The 24,933-nt window shown below is 39.4% G+C and overlaps 1 protein-coding gene across 2 annotated transcripts in view; it reads right to left on the reverse strand.

Moving 5' to 3' along the window:
• Positions 1-24,933, reverse strand: part of LOC122565054 (mesoderm induction early response protein 2-like) — a 90,326-nt gene that overhangs the window by 49,375 nt on the left and 16,018 nt on the right. For both annotated transcript variants that reach the window (XM_087976016.1, XM_087976015.1), the window contains 4 exons: positions 22,029-22,116; positions 15,099-15,220; positions 7,668-7,802; positions 3,239-3,362 (listed from right to left, as the gene is read on the reverse strand). In XM_087976016.1, coding sequence (XP_087832142.1) covers positions 3,239-3,362; positions 7,668-7,802; positions 15,099-15,212 — 373 coding nt within the window. In that variant the 5' untranslated portion in view covers positions 15,213-15,220; positions 22,029-22,116. The remainder of the gene's footprint in view (positions 1-3,238; positions 3,363-7,667; positions 7,803-15,098; positions 15,221-22,028; positions 22,117-24,933) is intronic.

Raw genomic sequence — 24,933 nt, forward strand, 5'->3', positions numbered from 1 at the left:
GTCAGTCACATTTCTTTAATGGAACTCCGCCAGATACAGGAGGTGAAAATTTATTTAATTAAGAGTCCTAAAATGTTAATTACCTGCAAATGAGATAACTCAAATTAATATAACCTCAGGACTTCAAATTCATTTTGAAGTGGAGCTCAAAAGAACTAATTTAGCCGACAACAGAGGGGAAACAAAAGTAACATACAGACGTCAAGTAACCTGCTTACATGCATTTCTGAAGAAAGAAATAAACGAGGTTTATGGCCAGATAGACCAAGCTGATCTATATACAAAGTGGGGGCTGTTGAATGTAATTTTTTAAAATTGTTACGACACAGGGTAAACGCACCTGCTAATTTAAACCTGCAACACAGGAATGATTTAACCCGTGCTGTAATCTTTTAAAATTTGAGAGGCAAAGAATTAACCCAAAAGTCACTATCTAAGAGTAAAACAAAAGTTGTTAATTTTTAAGTCTAATAGAGAATAATTAACAACTATTTACAACTCAATCAGCTAAACCTATCTTTTACCGTCCCCCTACAATGCTGGTCTGATAAGATCCCTGATTAAGATTTACAGAAAAATTCAAATTTCAAAACCAGCCAACTGTCGAATCTTCTCTTGGTATCTGCCTCTGTAAATGTGCTCTCCAGGTCGGTGTCAATCTTTTTCTCTGTGCAAACTCCTTCTCCAGACACATACCCTCTGACAGTTCTTACTGTAGCCTATATCTGTTGGTCCTTTGGCACTTGTACTCCAACTGTTCAATTTTCCCTGGTCTTATAACCCAAAACATCGTATCGTTTCATTCGCTTTAACATTGTTAAAATATCAAATTCAAACTTGACTGGAGTTTAGTATCTTGGGGCATAATTTAAACTGGCCAAATTTGAATTTGTTTTTTGTCTCATAGCAACCCATGTACTGCTAGCTGCTGCGCCAAATGTTACATTGTAAATTCTCCAGCACTCTGTGTGTTTGCTAAGTCCTTCAACTCTCTTAAATATATAGTACCCCTTACACCCTCATAACATTATGTCTCTAAAAATTTGAAATCATTTGAAAACCCATAACTTACAGGGTCACATATATTCTAGCAATTTTTCTTTCCCACTCCAGTCACTTATTTTTCCTCTAATTTTCTATTTTTCTCTCCTCAGAGTTTGTCTGTTTCCTACAAACACTCTTCACGATCACAAGATCAATCATATACAAATAGTTGACCAGTTTTATTCATGTAACTGTTCCACACTTTGCTGACCTTGTCAAGTCCCTGTTTGATTTTCATCTTTAGTTTTAAAAATAAAAAGTGACAAGACTGTACAACCTCATGGATGCAAGTCAGAAAGGGCTGAAAATAATTCAATGTTAAGTATTTGGAAGGAGTAGCAGAACTAGATCCCACCAAATTAAGAGAGAAGCTGGTTACCGAGAGTTACCCAATCACACATTTTACCAGTTCCTGTACTGAGATTATTGTACCTATTAGAAATTCAGATTTAGTGGTGTTGCAACCATAGAACAATCACATCACTGGACTAACATTAAAGTTAATTCTCTTAAATTCATAATACAGCAAGAGTTGAAAATGATTATTGAAATTGTAAATGGTTTAAGATCACTTTTGGAATACATTGGCCATGCTTGGGCTCTTACTTCAGAGCAGATAACGAATGCTCTCACAGTTAGTCTAATAAAAGGCTATAATACTAAAACTTACTGAGCTGAATTATGAAATTACAAACTGTAATTTCTCTTCCTCTGAACGCTATGGTAGTTGAAATTTAACATTTTGTTCTGAATTAAGGGACTTAAAAGTTAAAAATTGCCCTGGTTGTCTACCTTTTCATAGATTTTAGAACCAAGCTGCATAAATTCAAACTATATTTTCTTTAACAAATGGAAAATCAACATTTGGAACTAAATACTTGTATAGGTTGTTGGACGGAATTTTTTAAAATGGGATTTCACTCCTGAGATATGAAAAGGATTTAATGAAACATTTCATTAGAAAGGAAGAAAAATTGGAATGGGTGAGTGATTATGAATCATTGGTCTTCCCTATCTGAAATGTCATCCTGGTGGTTCTTGTGTTGTAACAGCCAAACATCATATGTGAAATATAATCAACATTGAATAAAGCAGATTTCAAGGAGATTTTCATAAAATATTTGAACAATGAATTGTTCTATCTTTTTTCACCTTCCTGTGCAAACTGTATTAGATCATACTTTATTCATTCTCAAGAGGAAGATAACAGTAAAGCGAAAGTTATGATTAAAACAAGTTCAAACCAGTACAATGCTAAAACTGATTTGGAATATCCTTTTAAGCAAACTGCTGAACATATAGAATGGATTTCCAGGCAGAAAATGTGGTGATAGTTCATGATAAATTATTATTTTGTAGAAAATTAGAATCTAATGTCAACAAAGTCATATAAAACTTTAAGTGTGGGCATTAAGCTATATTGCATGGGTTAAGAGAAGGACTTTGTTTAATTTTTGAGTTCTCAGAGAGCCACCAGGCTGTCTGGTAATTTGTTTACATGCATTTAAGATGAAGCTTTTAAGAATCCTGAACACAGTCCTCATTTTCTCCTGGAATCCTGAAAATCAGTAGTTAAATGCTTTAGAAAAACCCACAGTCGAAGAAAAACAATTGGGCTATTGCCTATCAATGAGGTTTCTTGTGCCACATGGTGACAGAGAAAGAAACAAGTTTGTTATCAATAAAGAGAACCATCCAGAGGTTAGGCAGTGTTCGGGTTTCTGACAGAGCAAACAGGTCTATGTCAGGAATGATTCTGTTACTTTAGCACTGTTCAAACAAGTTGGGGTTGAAAAGTAGTCCTGAGTGATATAATATCATTAAACAAGTGTGAACTAGTTTATATTTTTTTTCTCCTCTGTGTGTCCAATAGACTTTTATGCTCTTATGTTAAAAATACATTGATACCCTCTTGTGAGTATGCTGAATGGCTGACCAGCATGATGACTAAATTGCAAAAGTAGGATTTGAAGTCGATCAAATCAGGGTTTCACTTTAGAAACACAGTCAGCTTCAGTATTACAGTTAGCTGGAATCATAACAAAAGTAGGTGCAAAAACCATGGTATAATTTAGAAATAATAGATGCAACAAAGGAATGTGTATACGGTTATTCTATATAAATGCTTGAAAATGGCTTATTTAGCTTTCCACATACATAAGAACCTTGTAAACCATCATGTTTTTGAACTTACATCTCAGAGGGTGGGGAAAAAGATCAGATGCCTCATGGGAAGTGACAGACGGAGTTAAATCATCTGCTGAAGACTGGGTCTCTTCCTCTTCTTCTCCAGAAAGAAGATCTTTAGCTATTTGCTCCTGTCAATAAAAGGCAGGGTTCATCACATATGCTTATTTATTCATATTTCTGCAGATTTGCAGCAGGACCTAGACAACTTTGGTTGATAACATGTAAGCAACATTCGGAGCAGGAAATGGGCATCTCTAATAAAAGTCCAACCACTTTACTTGACACTCAATGGCATTACTATCATCAAATTCCTGACTCTCAAATACTGCAATTAAAAGAACATATCAAAGACAGCATATTCTGTGTTAAATGACATATCTCGTGACTCCCAAGCAAATGACTAAAGAATTTGAGGTTTTGGTTAAGAAAAAGAAGGAAGAAAAAGACAGGATAGATCGAGTGAATCCTTAGAAGAGTAAAAAGGCAGTAGGAGTATTCTTAAAAGAGAAATCAGGGAGGGCAAAAAAGGGACATGAGATAGCTTTGCTAAAGCTGAGTTAAGGAGAATCCAAAGGGACTTTACAAATACATTAAGGACATAAAAGGGTAACTAGGGAGAGAATAGGGCTCCTCAAAGATCAGCAAGGCGGCCTTTGTGTGAAGCTGCAGAAAATGGGGGAGATACTAAACAAGTATTTTGCATCAGTATTTACTGTAGAAAAGGACATGGAAGATATAGACTGTAGGGAAATAGATGGTGACATCTTAAAAAAAATGTCCATATTACAGAGGAGGAAGTGCTGGATGTCTTGAAATGGTTAAAGGTGAATAAATCCCCAGGACCTGATCAGGTGTACCCTAGAACTCTGTGGGAAGCTAGAGAAGTGATTGCTGGGCCTCTTGCTGAGATATTTGTATCATCGATAGTCACAGAGGAGGTGCCGGGAGACTGGAGATTGGCAAACGTGGTGCCACTGTTTAAGAAGGGCGGTAAAGACAAGCCAGGGAACTATAGACCGGTGAGCCTGACCTCGGTGGTGGGCAAGTTGTTGGAGGGAATCCTGAGGGACAGGATGTACATATATTTGGAAAGGCAAAGGACTGATTAGGGATAGTCAACATTGCTTTGTGTGTGGGAAATCATATCTCACAAACTTGAATGAGTTTTTTTGAAGAAGTAACAAAGAGGATTGATGAGGGCAGAACGGTGCACATAATCTATATGGACTTCAGTAAGGCATTCCACAAGGTTCCCCATTGGAGACTAGTTAGCAAGGTTAGATCTCACGGAATACAGGGAGAACTCGCCATTTGGATACAGAACTGGCTCAAAAGGTAGAAGACAGTGGGTGGTGATGGAGGGTTTTTTTTCCAGACTGGAGGCCTGTGACCAGTGGAGTACCGCTGGGTCCACTACTTTTGATCATTTATATAAAAGATTTGGATGTGAGCATAAGAGGTATAGTTAGTAAGTTTGCTGAGGACACCAAAATTGGAGGTGTAGTGGACAGCGAAGAAGGTTATCTCAGATCACAACGGGATCTTGATCAGATGGGCCAATGGGCTCAGTAGCAGCAGATGGAATGTAATTTAGATAACTGTGAGGTGCAGCATTTTGGGAAAGCAAATCTGAGCAGGACTTACACACTTAAATGTAAGGTCCTTAGAAGCGTTGCTGAACAAAGAGACCTTGGAGTGCGGGTTCATAGCTCCTTGAAGGTAAACAGGATAGTGAAAGTGGCATTTGGTATGCTTTCCTTTATTGGTCAGAGTATTGAGTACAGGAGTTGGGAGGTCATGTTGCTGCTGTACAGGACATTGATTAGGCCACTGTTGGAATACTGTGTGCAGTTCTAGTCTTCTTCCTATTGGTAAGATGTTGTCAAACGTGAAAGGGTTCAGAAACGATTTACAAGGATGTTGCCAGGGTTGGAGGATTTAAGCTATAAGGAGAGGTTGAATAGCTAGGACTGTTTTTCCTGGAGCGTCGGAGGCTGAAGGATGACCTTATAGAGGTTTACTAAAACATAGGGGCATGGATAGGGTAAATAGAGAAAGTCTTTTCCCTAGGGTGGGGGAGCCCAGAACTAGAGGGCATAGATTAGATTAGATTAGATTAGATTAGATTACATTACAGTGTGGAAACAGGCCCTTCGGCCCAACAAGTCCACACCGACCCGCCGAAGCGAAACCCACCCATACCCCTACATTTACCCCTTACCTAACACTACGGGCAATTTAGCATGGCCAATTCACCTGACCCTGCACATCTTTGGACTGTGGGAGGAAACCGGAGCACCCGGAGGAAACCCACGCAGACACGGGGAGAACGTGCAAACTTCACACAGTCAGTCGCCTGAGTCGGGAATTGAACCCAGGTCTCTAGCGCTGCGAGGCAGCAGTGCTAACCACTGTGCCACCGTGCCGCCCACAAAAGATAGGTTTAGGGTGAGAGGGGAAAGATATAAAAGAGGCAACTTTTTCATGCAGAGGTGGGTATGTGTATGGAATGAGCTGCCAGAGGAAGTGGTGGAGGCTGATACAATTGCAACATTTAAAAGATGGGTATATGAATAGGAGGGGTTTGGAGGGATATGGGCCAGGTGCTAGCAGGTGGGACTAGATTGGGTTGGGATATCTGGTCAGCATGGACCGAAGGGTCTGTTTGCATGCTGTACATCTCCATGACTCTATGACTCTATAAGCCTTTCCACTTGTTTAAAGGCATAAATCAGGAGTGTCTTAAAGTACTGCTCCAACACATACAAAATTTAACATCAAGGAGAACAAAGCAGTGCATTTGATGGTCAATCCACCATCTTAAAACATTTCATTCTTTCAACCATTGGTACACAATCACTGCAATGCACATCATCAAAAAGACGCATTGTAGCAACTCACTAAGACTTCTTCACGCGCACCTCCAGAACCAACATTTAATAATAACGAAGACAAGGGCAACACGTGAATGGGAAACACCAGCATGTCCAAAGTCCCAATGTCATACAAAACCCTAACTTGAAAATACATTGAAATTCTTTCAACGCCTCTGAATCAAAACCGTCAAGCACTCTCTGTAACAACATTCTGGGAGGACTTTTACAATATGAACTGCAGTGGTTAAAGAAGGCAGTTCAACATAACCTTCTAAATTACTTTTCACTGTATCTCGGTACATGTCACAATGATAAATCGAAAGTAATTAAGGACGGACAACAAATAATGGTCTCAGCAGTGATTCTCACATTCCATGAACAAATACAAAAGTTATCATGTATTTTAATCAGTCATTGTAACTAATGACGAAAAGAAACTAACATATATTTTTCCTTGATTATGTGAAAGGAGCACCTTTTGTAACTGGTACACAATTTGAAAGGTTTTCACTGTTTAGTTCAATTTCATGGAATTTGCTAAGCTCGATACCAATTGCACAATAAATTGACAATCTTTCATACTGATCCTTCAATTATATAGGACAAAAGATTGCTGTGGTCAAACTACAAGAAAGCAAGTGTCAGCTCAGTCACAACAAATAGCAAATGGTTTATTGCATGTTAGTCGTTAGATTAAAAGACAGAGGTTCAAACTGACTACAAGACAAGACATGAAGCATCTATGGTTTCAGGGTGTTGATTAAAAAAAGAACTGCTGTTAGAGCACCCAAAAGAAGAAAAATCAAGTTTCAAGTTTAGACTATCAAAATTGATGTATCTGCTGTTATGCTCACTTTGCACCGTTTCCCCATTCAGCAACTCTGCTTTTTATCTATTTTTAACCAGTTTAATTGTATATTAAATTTTCAAATTGGTTTGTAATTTCCTTTAATAGGGTCTCTAAGAAATGACTATCCATCATTCCATTCTTTTATGCAGACTCTAAGAAATATTTCAGCTGGTGCTTCTTAAAGAGTAGAAAATGTTGCAAGTCGTCAAGTAAGATTTTGCATTCTCATTGCAGGTCTATGAAGAAATCATGGTGACAATAGCAAAGGTTTTGGCAAAACAGTAAAATTGTTAGACAGAGAAAATGGCAGAGAAGCTAAGAGCTTCCTTTAATAAAGCTGTGGATTTCGGCGACAGTCTAAACTTCACCAGCAAAAACCATTGCACATTAATCAAGTGTGGGATTTGTTAATGACTCCCCATATGCAAGAATTCTGATTATAATGAAACTTTAATTTTAAGCGTACTCACAGAACAAAGACAGACACATTCTGATCAGTCATTCAGATTTTTCAGCAGTCCAAAAAACATTATTTCCATCATGGTTGCATAATAAATTTCACATAAAGGTTGACATTTCCCTTTGATCTTTATGAGTAGGACCAACCAAGATTCACTTGCTTCTTATAAAAACGTAGGCAGATATTGGCATTAATTAGCTGAATGCTTTTAAAAGTTCAAAACAACATAAGTGGTATAAATGATTACCTTATCCAGAGTCATTTCTGGCAAGTTATCAGCAAGCTCACTGGGTGAGCTGCCCTCACTTTCATGCTCGGAGATTGGATCGGATGCTTCATAACCATAAAGTGCTAGAAGTTCTTCGAAAGGCACATCACTTTCCTGTAAATGTAATTAAGATTAGCATACATGAATCTTGGCTTTTTTTTTGTAATTCCTTTGAACACAAATATGCAATACTACAACTGTTAAGACAACATGTCGCAACAAAGCAATGAAGTTATAAAAGGCAAGACTAGATGAAATCATATTACTAGTCTCCATGAGACAATTTTGCTGAAATCGCCCAAGCTTAATTCATTTTTTTTTTGTTAACTAATTTTTAACTCAATCCCACTTTGTTGTGTCACCATCTTAATTAACTTGTATTGAGAAGTTAAAAATTGGTCTTTAGGGTATTTGAGTACAAGGAATAAGGTAAGGTCCTTAGTATATATTGAATATTTTTTAAACTAGAGAAAATAAACATAAAATGGGTAATTCATGGTTAGGTCACGGTAAGGCAGCTGGACCTAGTGGAATGTTTCTCCTGTGCAATTCGGGAAGTCAGGGACACTTGCAGTGTCCAGACTGGCCACATGTACATGAACTGTCTGCAGTTGCAACTACGGAAAATTGGTGTTTCGGGTCTGGAGCGGCAGCTAACATAATTGTAGAGAATACGCAAGGCTGAGATCTACATAGTTGACTGGCACACCACAGCTAAAGAGTGCACAGGTACAAAAGGAGTGGACTACTGCCAAACAAAGAAAAAGCACCAGGTAGACAATGCAGGAATCCTGCATTAGGGGTGCCCATGACTGAACGGCACAAAATGGCCAATGTCTGCCCATGGCTAATGCAGCAGAACATGGCTGACAGTAGTGACAGCATATGGAAAAATATTTACTTGATATAGTCTCTGCAAGTAGAACAGCAGCAGCTCTGTAAGGCTCAAGGTTACTTAAATGAGTGAGAATGTGCAGCTGCAATGGCTAATATAGATAAGAATATTTCGCACTAATTATTTGTTTCTCTTGAATTATTTAATCAATCTGTTACAATATTAAGAGTAGGTATTAGTTAAGATCCTTTAGATAACCACAGATGTAGATTCCGAAGTAGCTATTGATCCACTTACATACAAAAATAAAATCACCAAAAGCATTAGAGGAAAGGATTCAAACCAGTTTCAGACAGCAAAAACAGTCCCTGTTATTATGAGGAGGAATGAATACAGAAATTAGCAGACACTGGAATATGGATTGAATGGACAAAGTAACACACAACTTGTTATGTAAAGAATTCTAACATTAGGTGTAACCACATAACATTGTTGGAACTGATAAAAAAATCAGTATTCTTTTATATTCAAGTATCTAATTAATTGTCAGTTAACACAGTGCAGCTGGCAGAGGTTACTTGAATACAGTATCCAAAGTGAAAAGCCTCAAGAAGAAAGATAGGAAGGTCTGGGAAACATCATGAGAACCTGGACATCATTTCAGTGATGAGCAAGCTTGAACTGTGTAAGATGCTATACCTACAGCCAATTACAGAGATAATCCAGTGCCACTGACCTATTGTTGTCAGAAGGGTGGAGGCTTGTGCTCGGAATTAAAAACTGCATAAGCTAAGACAATCTGAAGCTTTTGTGTGCCTTACTGTGAAGAAAATCTGAAGCTGTAATAAAGTTGTACCAAGATAAAGGTCACCTGAATCTAACACCAGACTCTCATTGGAAAAGATAATATCCGATAAATCCCTTCGTGCCATCTCCGATTTCTCAATGTTGAAAGGGGTAGTTTCTCAGTGGAATGCAACAAGAGCCAAAACTGTGACACCAGGAACAGCCCAGCAGCACAGGAGAAGAAAAGACATGGAAGCATAATATTAAGAAGGGCTTATATCATAAGGGGTACAGGCAGATGTTCTGACAAAGTGACACCAGGGTTGGATGGCATTCCTGGTACCAGGGTCAGAATGCCATTGCATGATTGCAGGACCTTCTGAAGGGATGAGAGAACAACCAGAGCTCGTGATCCAGATCGGTAACGATATAAATAAGATTTGGGGGCAGAATATTGAGTGCTAGGAAGTAAATTAAAATACTCGACCTCAAATGATTGCAGTCATAGATTACATCCAGTGCCCTCACATGCTTGTGAGGACAGGGGCAGGAGAATAGATTAGTTCAGTCAGTAGTTGGAGGGATGGTGGAAGAGTGAAGGATGTACATTCTTGAGGCTTTGAGACCAGTTTTGGCAACTGGGGCCTGCAAAGGTTGGACAGTTTGCACTCCAACAGGACCAGGACTAATATCCTACAAGTGCATGTGCTAGTACTGTGGGAGAGATTTTAAACCAGACTGGCAGGGGAAGGGGAACCTAACTGGGGAGACAAGAGTGCAATGGAAAGCCAAGATAGAAAAGTAGAAAGCAAAACAGGAAGACAGAGGAAACAAGAACTAGCAACAAACAAAATGTGCAAAAATGTCAATAATATAAGTCTGAAGGTAGTATATCTGAGTGCACAGAACATTAGGGATCAGTTAAATGAATTAACAATGCAAATAATCGTAAACATGATAATCTGATTCTGATTGTGGATATGTGACAGCTGACGACCATGCTACAACTGAACATGCAAAAGAATTCAATCTTAGGTGTGAAAAAAATATGGTGATGTGGCATTGTTAGTGAAAGATGAAATTAATGCAATGAAAACATATTGGTGCAGGGAATCTGGGTGTGGGATCAGTTTAGTTGGAACTGTTATTCACAATGTAACTTTAGCAGAACACAGGCAAACTGCAAGTCAATCCAATTGATACCTACTATCTAAGTCCAATCTCCTCTGAACATAGACCCTGACTCTCTCACAGACAGACACAATTAAGAGATAAATGTTTTTAAAAATCTTAAGTCGCCAGTTTGATAACCTTTTCAATGATGAATACTAGGCTATCGTGAAATCTTTGGATTTGTATTAGAGGCACAAAAAAAAATCAGAATTATAAAGCTGATTTCAGTAATGGCGATCATAAACCCACTGGAGTATCATATATACCCACTGGGTTCACTACTAAACTTTACAGAACTAAATCTGCCTAAATTGTATCTGGTCTCGCCTACACATGACTCCAGCCTCGCTGCAATGCGGATGATTCTTAATTGCTACCTGAAATGGACTGGCAAACCATTCACCAATATCTCTACAGCAATAAATACTAGCGTTGCCAATCAAGCCCACAGCCCACGAATGAATAAAAAAAATTGGATGGATCTCTTTTAGTGCAAAGAGACAATAATTCAGAGTATACCATAGATGTCTGCTAACAATTAGATTAACGACTGAAGTGCTGAACATCTGGGGAGTTCTTCTATGGACCACCAATTAGCAAAACAAATACATTTGATTTAAGGTTCAACAAATTCTGCAGTTCATTTATTTTTGCTAAATACATCTTGCAGTTACAGCACATAGTCATATACAAGTGATTTGCTTTGCTTGGAGTTGGGTAAGTGGCAGAAAAGCAGAAACAATGGCAAAACATTACAGCAATTTTACATGCTATACGTTGCAGACGTTTCATCCCCTGGCCACGTGATATCCTCAATGCTTGCGAGCCTCCTGTGAAGCGCATCTGTGATGTTTCCTCCGGCATTTATAGTGGTTTGAATTTGCCGCTTCCAGTTGTCAGTTCCAACTGTCCGTTGCAGTGGTCGTTATATTGGGTCCAGTTCGATGTGCTTATTGATTGAATCTGTGGATGAGTGCCATGCTTCTAGGAATTCCCTGGCTGTTCTCTGTTTGGCTTGTCCTATAATAGTAGTGTTATCCCAGTCGAATTCATGTTGCTTGTCATCTGCGTGTGTGGCTACTAAGGATAGCTGGTCGTGTTGTTTCGTGGCTAGCTGGATGTGGATATGGATCGTTCATGGATGTGGATCGTTAGCGGTCTTCCTGTTTGTCCTATGTAGTGTTTTGTGCAGTCCTTGCGTGGGAGTTTGTACACTACATTGGTTTTGCTCATGCTGGGTATCGGGTCCTTCGTTGTTGTCTGAGAGTGGCTGTTGGTTTGTGTGCTGTTATGAGTCCTAGTGGTCGCAGTAGTCTGGCTGTCAGTTCGGAAATGCTCTTGATGTATGGTAATGTGGCTAGTCCTTTGGGTTGCGGCATGTCCTCATTCCGTGGTCTTTCCATTAGGCATCTGTTGATGAAATTGCGCGGGGATCCATTTTTGGCGAATACATTGTATAGGTGTTCTTCTTCCTCTTTTTGCAGTTCTGGTATACTGCAGTGTGTTGTGGCCCTTTTGAATAGTGTCTTGATGCAACACCACCCCCAGATTCTATAGACTACCTAAAGTGCACAAACCAGACATCCCACTCAGATCCATAGTATCACTACCAGGGACACCATCACACAAACTGGCTAAAGAACTACAGCAGAAACTGAAACACCTGATCAGCTGATTCAGACACTCTATACAATCAACACATATATTCTTGGATATCATCAGAAATATACACATAGACAAGGAAGAAACTATGGTCTTATTCGATGTAACGGCACTGTTCACCTCTATCGACAAAACCCTAGCCAGAGAAACAATAGCCAACCTGCTTGTTTTAAAAAAATTCTCAAGGTCAGGTTCGTAGGAGAGTAGTCTGACACAGAACAAACGACCAAGAGGCGAGTCTGCTAGAATATGGGCATTTTATTCCCCACAGCGTCGCCACAACGGGTCTGGCTTATACTCACTCTACATGTTACCGGAACTGGGAGCCGTCAGTTCTCGTAGAGCGGTTGCCAACAACCCACGCTCGGTGGTTAAACGTAACCCCGGAGCAGACTCACCGAACTGGAGACTTTTCCAGCTGATATACTCTTTTCCAGATATAAACATTCATGTGAACAGCAGAGCAAGGCTAAAAAACACATTCCATTCTGGTTACATACAGATAATAAGATTCACACGGGGAGGTGTGTAATAAGATTCACACGGGACTAAGCAACACCTCCATTCCGGTTAGATTCACACATGTATTGGGACATAATTTTTAACCGTTTCACCACATTCCACTGCTTGGAATTTTACACCACATTCCACTGCTTGGCCCAATACATGTGTTACATTATGCTTAATTAAGTTCAATTCGTTTTAGTTAATTTCAGTTCAGTCAATTCAGTGTAGTTCAATTCAGCTCAGTTCAGGTCTGTTCAGTTCAATTCAATTGTGTTCAATTCAGTTCCGTCCATTTCAATTCTGTTAACTCCGCTTCAGCTTTTTGGACATGCCCACATCCTCCGCTGTACCCCAGGCAAGGGGTTCTTCGGCAGGACTGGGATCCTCTCTCAAACAAACTGCCACGTACATGCCCACATCCATGCCATCCCGGGACGGTCGGGACCTCCACAGTTTGTTCTTCTGGTTTCTTAGTCTTTTTCCAAAACATTGTTCTGTATCAAAATCTCTCCTCAATTGCGATTGATCCTGCCGACTACGCCAAATGTTTTAAAAAAATTCTCAAGGTCAGGTTCGTAGGAGAGTAGTCTGACACAGAACAAACGACCAAGAGGCGAGTCTGCTAGAATATGGGCATTTTATTCCCCGCAGCGTCGCCACAACGGGTCTGGCTTATACTCACTCTACATGTTACCGGAACTGGGAGCCGTCAGTTCTCGTAGAGCGGTTGCCAACAACCCACGCTCGGCGGTTAAACGTAACCCCGGAGCAGACTCACCGAACTGGAGACTTTTCCAGCTGATATACTCTTTTCCAGATATAAACATTCATGTGAACAGCAGAGCAAGGCTAAAAAACACATTCCATTCTGGTTACATACAGATAATAAGATTCACACGGGGAGGTGTGTAATAAGATTCACACGGGACTAAGCAACACCTCCATTCCGGTTAGATTCACACATGTATTGGGACATAATTTTTAACCGTTTCACCACATTCCACTGCTTGGAATTTTACACCACACTGCTGCTCATACAGAACAGACAACAGGACGTTGAACCTATCAACAAAGACGGCATACTCAAACTATTGGACGTGTGCCTCACAACACACTTCACATTCAACAACCAAATATATGAACAAGTCAATGGCACACCCATGGGCTCACCCATCTCTGGACTCATAGCAGAAGCGGTAATGCAAAGATTAGAACAAACAGTCTTATTGCAAATTCAACCCAAACTCTGGGTCAGATATGTGGATGACACCTTTGTAATCATTAAAAACACAGAAATAGAGAACACACACCGGATCATCAACACCACACTCACAGGAAATCCGATTCACGAGAGAGGAAGAAAAGGACAACCCCAACTCCCATTCCTAGACGTGATGGTACAGAGAACACCGAATGGGGAATTCACCACAAAGGTATACAGGAAAGCCACACACACAGACCAAGTCCTGAACTACGAAAGCAACCACCCCAACACACACAAAAAAAGTTGCATCAAGACACTATTCAAAAGGGCCACAACACACTGCAGTACACCAGAACTGCAAAAAGAGGAAGAAAAACACCTATACAATATATTCACCAAAAACAGACACCCGCGCAATTTCATCAACAGATGCCTAAGAGAAAGACAACGGAATGAGGACATGCCACAACCCAAAGGACTAGCCACACTACCATACATCAAGAGCATTTCCAAACTGACAGCCAGACTACTGCGACCACTAGGACTCATAACAGCACACAAACCAACAGCCACTCTCAGACAACAACTCACCAGAACGAAGGACCCGATACCCAGCATGAGCAAAACCAATGTAGTGTACAAAATCCCATGCAAGGACTGCACAAAACACTACATAGGACAAACAGGAAGACAGCTAACGATCCGCATTCATGAACACCAACTAGCCACGAAACGACACGACCAGCTATCCTTAGTAGCCACACACGCAGATGACAAGCAACATGAATTCGACTGGGACAACACTACTATTATAGTACAAGCCAAACAGAGAACAGCCAGGGAATTCCTAGAGGCATGGCACTCATCCACAGATTCAATCAATAAGCACATCGATCTGGACCCAATATACCAACCACTGCACGGACAGCTGGAACTGACAACTGGAAGCGGCAAATTCAAACCACTATAAATGCCGGAGGTAACATCACCGAAGCGCTTCACAGGAGGCTCCCAAGCACTGAGGATGTCACCTAGACAGGGGACGAAACGTCTGCAACACAAATTCCCAGCTCGGCGAACAGAACCACAACAACGACCACCCGAGCTACAAATCTTCTCACAAACTTTTACATGCTATACAGGTGACATTAACAAATATCTAGTTATCAACCAAAATCAGATGTATAACATAACTATATGGCATTCAAACTTAAAAAATTGAAAATTCCTAAGATGAGTTTACCCTTTCCAGATCCTCAAATGATTTATCGGCCTCAGGCGTTTCCTCTTCTTCCTGAGATGGGTAATTGTGAGACAGGATATCGGCCAAATTGAATCTGTGATCCGCTGAGCCCATTGAGCCAGCTAAAAGTCAAAAATCAAATTTAACAATTACACATTCTCTTGCACACAATAATAGAAAGAAAAAAAATAAACAAGGCAATATGAGTTAGAACTAATGGACTTGGAGCAGTAACCTAAGCTCTCAATTTTATGGGTACTCATGTAGAATGTCTCTGCTATCCACAAGAAAGAAACTTGGAGAATTATTAAAGGAGAACTTAAAGATTTGATATGGAGAGGCAATTTTGCTGAACTTGAATCTCAATGGATAGTGAAATGGATGGTGTTGTAAACTAGTGTGAAAATGTTATTTTGCTGGAGTTTTCTAAACTTTATTCTATAGCTTGTTTTAGTCTTTTATGCAAAACACTTAATAAACTTTGCAGCCTCATTTGACTGCTTCAGTGACTGACGGTCACATCAGCAAAAATAAGATATATCAAGCCAGATTTCATCTGACTTGTCCAGTATTGTCATTAGCTGGGATCATAATAATATCTTAAAAAAAATTCATAGGTTTGGTCTCTTCTCATTTGAAGAAAGGAAGCTGAGGGATGACTCCAATAGATATACATCTTTAAGATTATGGGAAGTTTTTACAATTACAGCATATGACTCCTCATGTGGGAGAGAGCATAACAGGATTACAATACAAAACAGTCCCTAAAAAGTCCAACAGGGATTTCAAAGAAATCACCTAAAAAATGCTGAGAACATGCAAGTTACCAACATAGAAAGTGATTGGAGGGAGTAGTGTCAATGCATTTCAGGGAAGCTAGGTAAACAGATGAGGATGGAAGAAATAGAGGGTTATAATGATGGATTGAGGTGACATAAGATAGGAGGCTTGAGTGCAGCATAAAAAGGGGTGGCAATGGCTTATGGTATTATCGCTGGACTATTAATCCAGGGACACAGGAAATGTTCTGGGGACTCTGGTTTAAATCCTTGCCTGGCAGGTGGTGGAATTTCAATTCAATTTAAGAATAATCTGGATTGTTGGAAAAACTCATCTGAGTCACTTTAGGGAAGGAAACTGCCATCCTTAACTGGTCTGGCCTGCATGTGACTCCAGTCCCAAAGCAATGTAGTTGACCTACATTGCTTTGGGACTGGAGTCACATGCAGGCCAGACCAGTTAAGGATGGCAGTTTCCTTCCCAAAATGACTCAGATGAGTTTTTCCAACAATCCAGATTATTCTTAAATTGAATTGAAATTCCACCATCTGCTAGGCAAGGATTTAAACCAGAGTCCCCAGAACATTTCCTGTGTCCCTGGATTAATAGTCCAGCGATAATACCATAAGCCATTGCCACCCCTTTTTATGCTGCACTCAAGCCTCCTATCCTATCTTGACTGCCCTCTGGGCATTGCGGAAAGGGCAAATAAATGCTAGGCTAGCCAGCTAGCCTCATCCCATGAATTAATTTTTTTTAAATCAGCTGGTTTGGCTAAATTGCCTGTGTCTGTGCTATTTATACTACGTAATCCTGTGAAAAATTGCGAATAAATTCAAACATGCAGGCTTTAAACTAAACACTGGGGTGAGAGATCAAGTTTAGGTAGATGTAGCAAATCAAGAGATAAAGTCAAAGTAGGAAGTCAAAAGTCAAAATAGTAATATGGGAGATGAAAAGTCAGATGAAATCATGAAGAGAAGGAAACTAAATCTAAGAATACGCCAACAGTCAAGATTTCATTTTATTAAAGATAACAAAAGGATAAAACTAAAGGCTCTTTATCTGAACATGCATAGCGTTTGTAACAGAGGAAACAAATCGATAACGCAAATAAATATGATCAAACAGCCATTATTAAGACATGGCTGCATGACATAATGAATTGGGTCCTGAACATTGAGGGGTGTATGATATGCATGAAGAATAGGAAGCTATATAAAAAGGTGGAGGGCTACCACTGTTACCAAGGATGGCACTGGTGCAATAGTAAGAGATGACTCAGTCTTGATATCAGGATGAAGACTGACTTTGGGTGAAGCTGAGGAATAGTAGATGAAAGAAGCCACCAGTGGGAGTGGTTTACAGGAAATGGAACCATGATATAGGACAGAGTTTACAAGAAAAAATTTTGGGTGCTTGTGATAAAGGGATACCAATAACCTATAAGATTTTAATCTGTATGGAAACTGGAAAAATCAAATTAGCATTGGTAGCCTGCGTAAGACATTCATGGAATGATTTTGAGGTAATTTCACAATCTGCAGTGGAACCAAGCAGAAAGCAGATTATAGTATTGGTATTATGTAGTACCAGGATTAATACCAGCTATGAGTAAAGGTACCCCTATTCACAGCAACTATATTATGGCCAAATTTTGTAATCAACATGAAAGGGAGAAGAGTGGGTCTAAAATTGGCATTTTATGGATGTAGATTTACTCACTGAGCTGGAAAGTTTGTTTTCAGACATTTTGTCACCAGACGAGGTAACATCTTCAGTGAGCCTCCAGATGAAGCTTCACCCAGACGCTCACTGAAGATGTTACCTAGTGTGGTGATGAAACATCTGAAAACAAACATTCCAGCTCAGCGAGCAAACGTACATCCAGAACCTCAACCTGAGCTACAAATCTTCTCAAAACTTGCTAATTGGTATTTTATCTCAAATAAGGATAATTACTTGGACATGAAAGCTGAAATAAACTGGGATACCATGCTGGGAGATGGATCAATACAGAAGCAGCAGCAGATATTTAACGGGATATTTCAGCATACTCAAGAATGGGAAGCTAATAGTAGATAATAAGGAAACAGTAGATGAAATGAACAAATGCTTTGCTTGTCTTCACTACAGAGAGTCTGAATCTGAATTTGTCCCTTTTAGTGGTGCTTTAACATCAAGGTTATTAGGATTGGAAATATAATTGAGCATCAGAAATTCATATTAATGTTGCTTACAGTACTGCAATACCCTATTTGACCTGATCAACACAATGTTTGAGTGGCCTCTCCCCTGCTAAGACTGCTTCCAGCCTTCTGAATGGCACTTTCCTCCCATATGGCACCTCTGACCAAGGTCTTCATCAGGGATCCCCTAAACACAAAGTCTCAGATTGCCCACCATCAGAAACCATTCACCCAGTCACAACAGAGCTGGACTGCAGTTCAGCAGCAATCACCCTCGGCCTGGAAAGAGAGGATGTAAATGCATGGAGGTAGTTCAGAGGAGTAGATTGAGATGTAGAATTAGTGGCTCAGTGGTTCAGTGATTACCACTGCTGCCTCACAGCGCCAGGGACCTGGGTTAGATTCCAGCCTTGGGCAACGGTCTGTGTGGAGTTTGCACATTCTCCCTGTATCTGCGTGGGTTTTATAGAGTCATAGTCATAGAGATGTACTGCATGGAAACAGACCCTTTGGTCCAACTCATCCATGCTGACCAGATATCCCAACCCAATCTAGTCCCATCTGCCAGCACCTGGCCCATATCCCTCCAAACCCCTCCTATTCATATACCCATCCAAATGCCTTTCAAATGTTGCAATTGTACTAGCCTCCACCACTTCCTCTAGCGGCTCAACCCATACACGTACCACCCTCTGTGTGAAAAAGTTGACCCCTAGGTCCCTTTTAAAGCTTTCCCCTCTCACCCAATCACTGTGCCCTCTCGCTTTGGACTCCACCACCCCAGGGAAGAGACTTTATCTATTTATCCAGTCCATTCCCCTCATGATTTTATAAACCTCTATAAGGTCACCCCTCAGCCTCTGGGAAAACAGCCCCAGCCTATCCAACCTCTCACTATAGCTCAAATCCTCCAACCCTGGCAACATCCTTGTAAGTCTTTTGTGAACTCTTTCAAGTTTCAGAACATCCTTGCGATAAGAAGGTGACCAGAACTGCACGTGATATTCCAACAGTGGACAAACCAATATCCTATATAGCCGCAACATGACCTCCCAATTCCTGTACTCAATACTCTGACCAATAAAGGGAAGCATACCAAATGCCGCCTTCACTATTCTACCTAACAGTGACTCCACTTTCAATGAACTATGAACTTGCACTCCAAGGTCTCTTTGTTCAGTAACACTCCTGAGGACCTTACTATTTAAGTGTATAAGTCCTGCTCAGATTTGCTTTCCCAAAATGCAGCACCTTGCATTGACCTAAATTAAACTCCATCTGCCACTTCTCAGCCCATTGACCCATCTGATCAAGATCAAGTTGTAATCTGAAGTAACCTTCTTAGCTGTCCGCTATAAATCCCAATTTTGGTGTCATCTGCAATCTTACGAACTACACCTCTTGTGCTCACATCCAAATTATTTATCCAGGTAGGTGCATTAGTCAGAGAGAAATGGGTCTGGGTGGGTTACTCTTCGGAACATCGGTGTGGACTTGTTGGGCCAAACGGCCTGTTTCGACAATGTAGGGAATCTAATCTAATCTAAACTAGGGAGCACAGCTTAAAAAGTGATGGTTGCCCTTTTAGGGCAGAGATGAGAATTTTTTTTCTTCAGAAGGTTGTGTGACTTTGAAACTCTGCCTGAGAAGGGGCAGAAAGCAGTGTCATTTCATACTTCTAAGGAGGAGGTAGACTTATTTTCTTGCCTAACAAGAATTCAAGATTCCTGAAGAAGGGCTTATGCCCGAAACGTCGATTCTCCTGTTCCCTGGATGCTGCCTGACCTGCTGCGCTTTTCTAGCAACACATTTTCAGCTCTGATCTCCAGCATCTGCAGTCCTCACTTTCTCCTCAAGAATTTAAGATTGCTGGGCATGGGTGGCAATGTGGAATTTCAAACACAAATTAGCCATAATCTTACTGAATGGTAGAGCAGGCTCAAGAGTTCAAATAGCCTACTTCAGCTCCAAATACATATGTTCATATGCCCCTCAGTACTATTCTTTACTGTAATTCCTATTACCATCTTACTCCCATAATTATCAGGCTAACCACAATTTTCTCTGAAGGATATGATGGTGACCCTGACAGAACTATAAAATGTCATAATTCACTAGTTGCTGCCTTGAGGAGTTACAGGTAGAGATGTGCCTACCGCATTCTAGAACAAAGAACAAGACATTCGCCTTATACTAGGACGACTTTGACCAAAGCTAAGAACATATTTTCACTTGTGAGAATAGTTACTATGCTTCTTTATCTTCTTCAATCTATTTCAGCACTTCATGCAATAGACTATTCCATTCTCCATTCACAGTCTTTCCTCAAAGTCCCAAATTATGACTGTCCTTTGGTAGCTCTATTCTCACCTATTTTAGACCATATATCTACCACAATGGCTTCTTTTTCTTACATTCCATCACCCTGACAGATCACTGCTTTTCCTTATTTACAAGGAACTTTAAGGCACAATCAGTCCAAGGCAGTAGCTTTCACAGGTGTAGTCCTCAACACTTAACTCTACTTCTCTATTGTTTCCGTTAACACACAAACTCTTTCTGCACTGCTGAATTGCCTAGTCAACATCAAGTTTTTTGCCCTTGTAGGAAAGCCTAGGACCAGATAGCATAATCTCAGAATAACAGGTCAAACATTTCAGACAGAGATGAGGAGGAATTTCTGCTCAGAGGTTGTGAATCTTGACTAGGGAAGGCTATTGAAGGCTGGGACAAGGTTTTAAGCAGTAAGGGAATCAAGAGCTATGGGAAGAAAAACTGGGAAGTGCAGCTGATGATGATCAAATCAGCCATAATGTCATTGAATGGCACTAGAATAGGTTTGATAGGCTGAATGGCCTATTTCTGCTCTTGCATCTCAGGGTTGGTAAGATAACCTTATTCTACTATTTAATGGACTCCTTGCATTCTTTTCAAAATTTATATCAAGTAACAAACACATTTTATAGCTTGGAATTTCTTATACAATAAGAGCCAGCTTTTATTTTGTGGAATTTAAGTTTTTTTCTAAAACCACCAAACTGTATGCTTTTTCATCATAATAAATTTGCATGCGCTTAAAATGTAAATCATCTCATTCATTGTCCTGTTATCAAAATACTCTGAGTCTAACTCCTAATCCCTTTTGGTGGGGGAACATTTACTAATGATTTTCAATGGGATCCTCATAATATCCAGGAAAATTACAAACTGGCTAAAAATGATGCCTAGATTTCAATATCAGGAGGAGGGTAAAACTGCTGGCTAGCTTTCTTCCTTTTGGCGGAGGCAGTTTAGATCCAATGGACCCCGTCTCCTTATTTCTAGGTCTCTCTAGCTGAAGTTGAGAGGAATAAATCAGGAAGTTTAGTTGATCATGATAGCTGCAGATATGGAATTAGGTTTGTAATACAACACTGGTGAACACCATCACAGATAGCAACAGGACGGGTCACAGATTTCTACAGAATTTAGATCAAATCTGGCTATTTTGACTAAAATTTTGGACATTTTGGCTCTGCTGCAAAAGCATCTTAATGATTTTAAGAAATTATAATTTCATAATAATACTCTTGCACCTTGCCAAAAGAACTCATTTTGTTGAAGTATTTTGCCTTGCACACATCAGGACAATTTGCAAGAATATCAATAAAGCAGAAAACAAATAAAATCCCAACAAGACAAAAAAAGTTTCAATGAAATGTAACTTTTTTCAATAATACTCTAGTTCTATGTGATCAAAATGACTAATTATAATGGACACATTCTGCAGAACTGACATCACCAGAGCATTGTGGCAGGTAGAAAGAAGATTCCATTCACGCAGCTCTTAAGTCAGCAATATAGTGATTTTCATATTTTGAAAAGCATTAACTAAAATATAATGGCTGTATTTTTTAAACAAACTAAGTTCCAACAATCCCTATTAAGTCACAACTAATCTTAAAATATTAACATACTGTACCTCCTCCAGACTGAAGCCTGTTTTCGAAGGAACATAGATCCTGTGTTCGATATAACACCACACGTGGACTCTGTCTACCAACAGAGGCCTAAAAACAAGATTTTAAAAATGATTAGCTGTGTCCAAAATAAAATTTCATTTAGAAAAATTTTAGCCTCGATTTTATCATTAGCATTGAAATAAGGACATGGGCTGCTTCCCACAAAGATCTCGCCATCTGTGGTACGATTTTCCTCTTTCATGATGGCAGTTTAAGCCTTACACCAGGATGAACGGATGAATTGGGATGCAGCAGCACTGATGTTATCAAGGAGGTAAGCAGCTAATCACATTGAAACACTGTCCCAAACAGCAAGAGAAAGGCATTTGACATCCTCAATATCTAATCTTAAATTCCAGATGACAAAACAACTGAATGTGATTATTTTAGAATATTTGTTAAACTAATGATAACTAATTCTACATCAATACAAAATTATTCAAAGAAATTTGACATTCTATAAACAAACTTAGTTCCTGAAGGCTAGAAAAAGTATTTAACAGTATGCGATTAAAAACCCAGTTATACCTCAACAAGCTGTAATTGCGTCAATTGCTTCAAGATTAACAGTTAGACTGGAAGTTTTGCTAATTCATAAGATTTCCCACTAATTGTGCTTCAATAGCCTTCAGAGAAATGCAAAACTATTGATAGTAATTTATAGATTTCTGTGATATTTCCAAAGCTACTGTCACCGTTGATGGAGGAATGACGGTGAATGCTGGCAGTTTCATTCTCATTACCACCAGAAAATCCGGCTAACATCCAGTTTATATCTCAAAACTTCAACATATTACATGTAGGTTGTTGTTTATATCAGCACTCACGAAGAGAGCTTATTTAAGAGTAACCTTAACAGCCACATACAATGAAATTGAATCAGCTAGGCAGCCCAACAATGAGAAGTGAAGAAGGAAATGTGCTTCAACATGGGGAGAACACACTTCAATTAGAAAACTGACCGTACAACCGTGTGAAGGTAATCCAGACCATTCACAACCTTTATGTCAGACTTGGTCTCAAGATGAACTTCCAAAGACATAAACATACCATCAAAACTACTTATGTCCAAGTCTATAATACTACCTGAGTTTGTTCATCTACTGCTGAAATCCTCATCCATTCCTTTGCTGCCTTTAGGCTTGACTACTCCTACATATCTCTTACTAGCCTCCTATCTTCCAATCTTAAACTTGAACTAATCCAAATCTCTACCGCCCCATTTCCTAATTCACACCAAGTTTCATTTATTAATTATCCTTGTGCTCAGTGACTAATTGGACAATGACTAATTTTAAAATTGTCATCATCATTTACAAGTTGTTACAACCAGGTGAGGAAGGATAAATCAGTTTTGCTCTTTTAATACCCTTCGACTGGCTGCAACAAAAAGGTTTAAAATTCTTTTTAGTGTGCAGCTGAGATAACACTGCAAATAAAATGCAGTAGTAGTAGGAATTTTATTATTTACCAGCCCACAAAAAAAGACACACACACACACACACAAAAATGGATGTAAATTTTAAAGTGGGAAGATTGTCTAATACGCAAAGTCTAGAATAAAGTAGCTTTGAAGAAAAGCTTGTAGAGTCTTAAGTGTTAAGGCTTTAACCTGAATCTAGAGTTGCTTAATTGACATCTTGCGTTAAGAGTAGCAAAAATGTGTAGATTGCCTTGAGTTCTCAGTGCATGGTGATTTCTCCAATTTGGTTTATCACCAGGCCTTGGTTTCCAAGGCCAAGAGGAGATAGTGCAAGCCTTCCAAATTCTGATGGTGCAAATTAGTTTTCTTCCCCTTTGCCCTAAACTAATTGTCTGAAATACAGTTCTTTTGCGTAACCCAGTGTCTGGTTTCATTCTTTTCTAAGCTAGATAACCTGTAGGCAACTTTCAACCCAATTGAGAGGTGAAAGTCATTTTGATGATGTTAATCTTAGTTTAGACAGCCTTACTTATTGATGGTTTTATGAAGCTTGCCTCAACCTGTTCAGGTGGTTACAGTGGCGACTAAGTAATTCTTTTTCTTTTTAAAAAAATCCATTACAGTCCATAAAAGGTTCTAGCCAATGAAAATCAAATGATGAAATTTGAGAGTCCTTTTTTAACACTACCATAGAAAACATTGGGGTTAGGAGGAGGACTAGGGCATTCAGCCTAGGCCTGACAAGATCCTTCCAAGGTCTTGTCCTTCCCCATCCCCATTATTCTCAGAGATCTCTTTATTCCTCTAAATTTAGTCACTTACACATCCTTAATTTTAATGGTTCTTCAATGTGTAGCTGCACAGGCCCAAAGCACTGAAACTCCTTCCCTAAATCCCTTTGCCTCTGTATCATTTTTAAAATCTCTCTCTAAGTTTTTGGTCATATTTCTAATACCTCATGCAGTTCAATGTCCTGCAAAACATCTTCGTATATTTGACTATATTAAAAAGGTGCTAAATAAATGGAAGTAGGCATTGTTATCCAGACGCAATGCATTTGCACACAGGTAAACAAAATGTTTCAGCTGTAAAATTTGGAATTAAGGAGATTTAAAAAAAACACATTTGATTATTGGTTCCACAGCACAACATTTCTAACAAGAGGACTGTTAGCTGCCACTTGTGGCAAGCTCCATTTATCTTAAAAAGGCGGAAATAATTTGCTACTTAATGCTGCATTTGACCAAGGGTCAGTATACTTCAGTGTTACAGGTCTTTGGTTGGTTATGTGGCAGTTTATGCTCAAAACGAGATTGCAGACCAATATCACTACCACAACCAGTTATTTAAAATAGCCATAATTTTTAAAATCAAATAGCATTAATTGGTAAAGAGTCACGCAGTAAGCCATGCCACTGGCCTACTTTTTAAGACCTTTTTCA

The sequence above is a fragment of the Chiloscyllium plagiosum genome, unplaced genomic scaffold (genome assembly GCF_037043375.1).
Source record: "Chiloscyllium plagiosum isolate Xiang-an unplaced genomic scaffold, Cpla_swu_hap1 HiC_scaffold_28, whole genome shotgun sequence".
Taxonomy (NCBI): Eukaryota; Metazoa; Chordata; class Chondrichthyes; order Orectolobiformes; family Hemiscylliidae; genus Chiloscyllium; species Chiloscyllium plagiosum.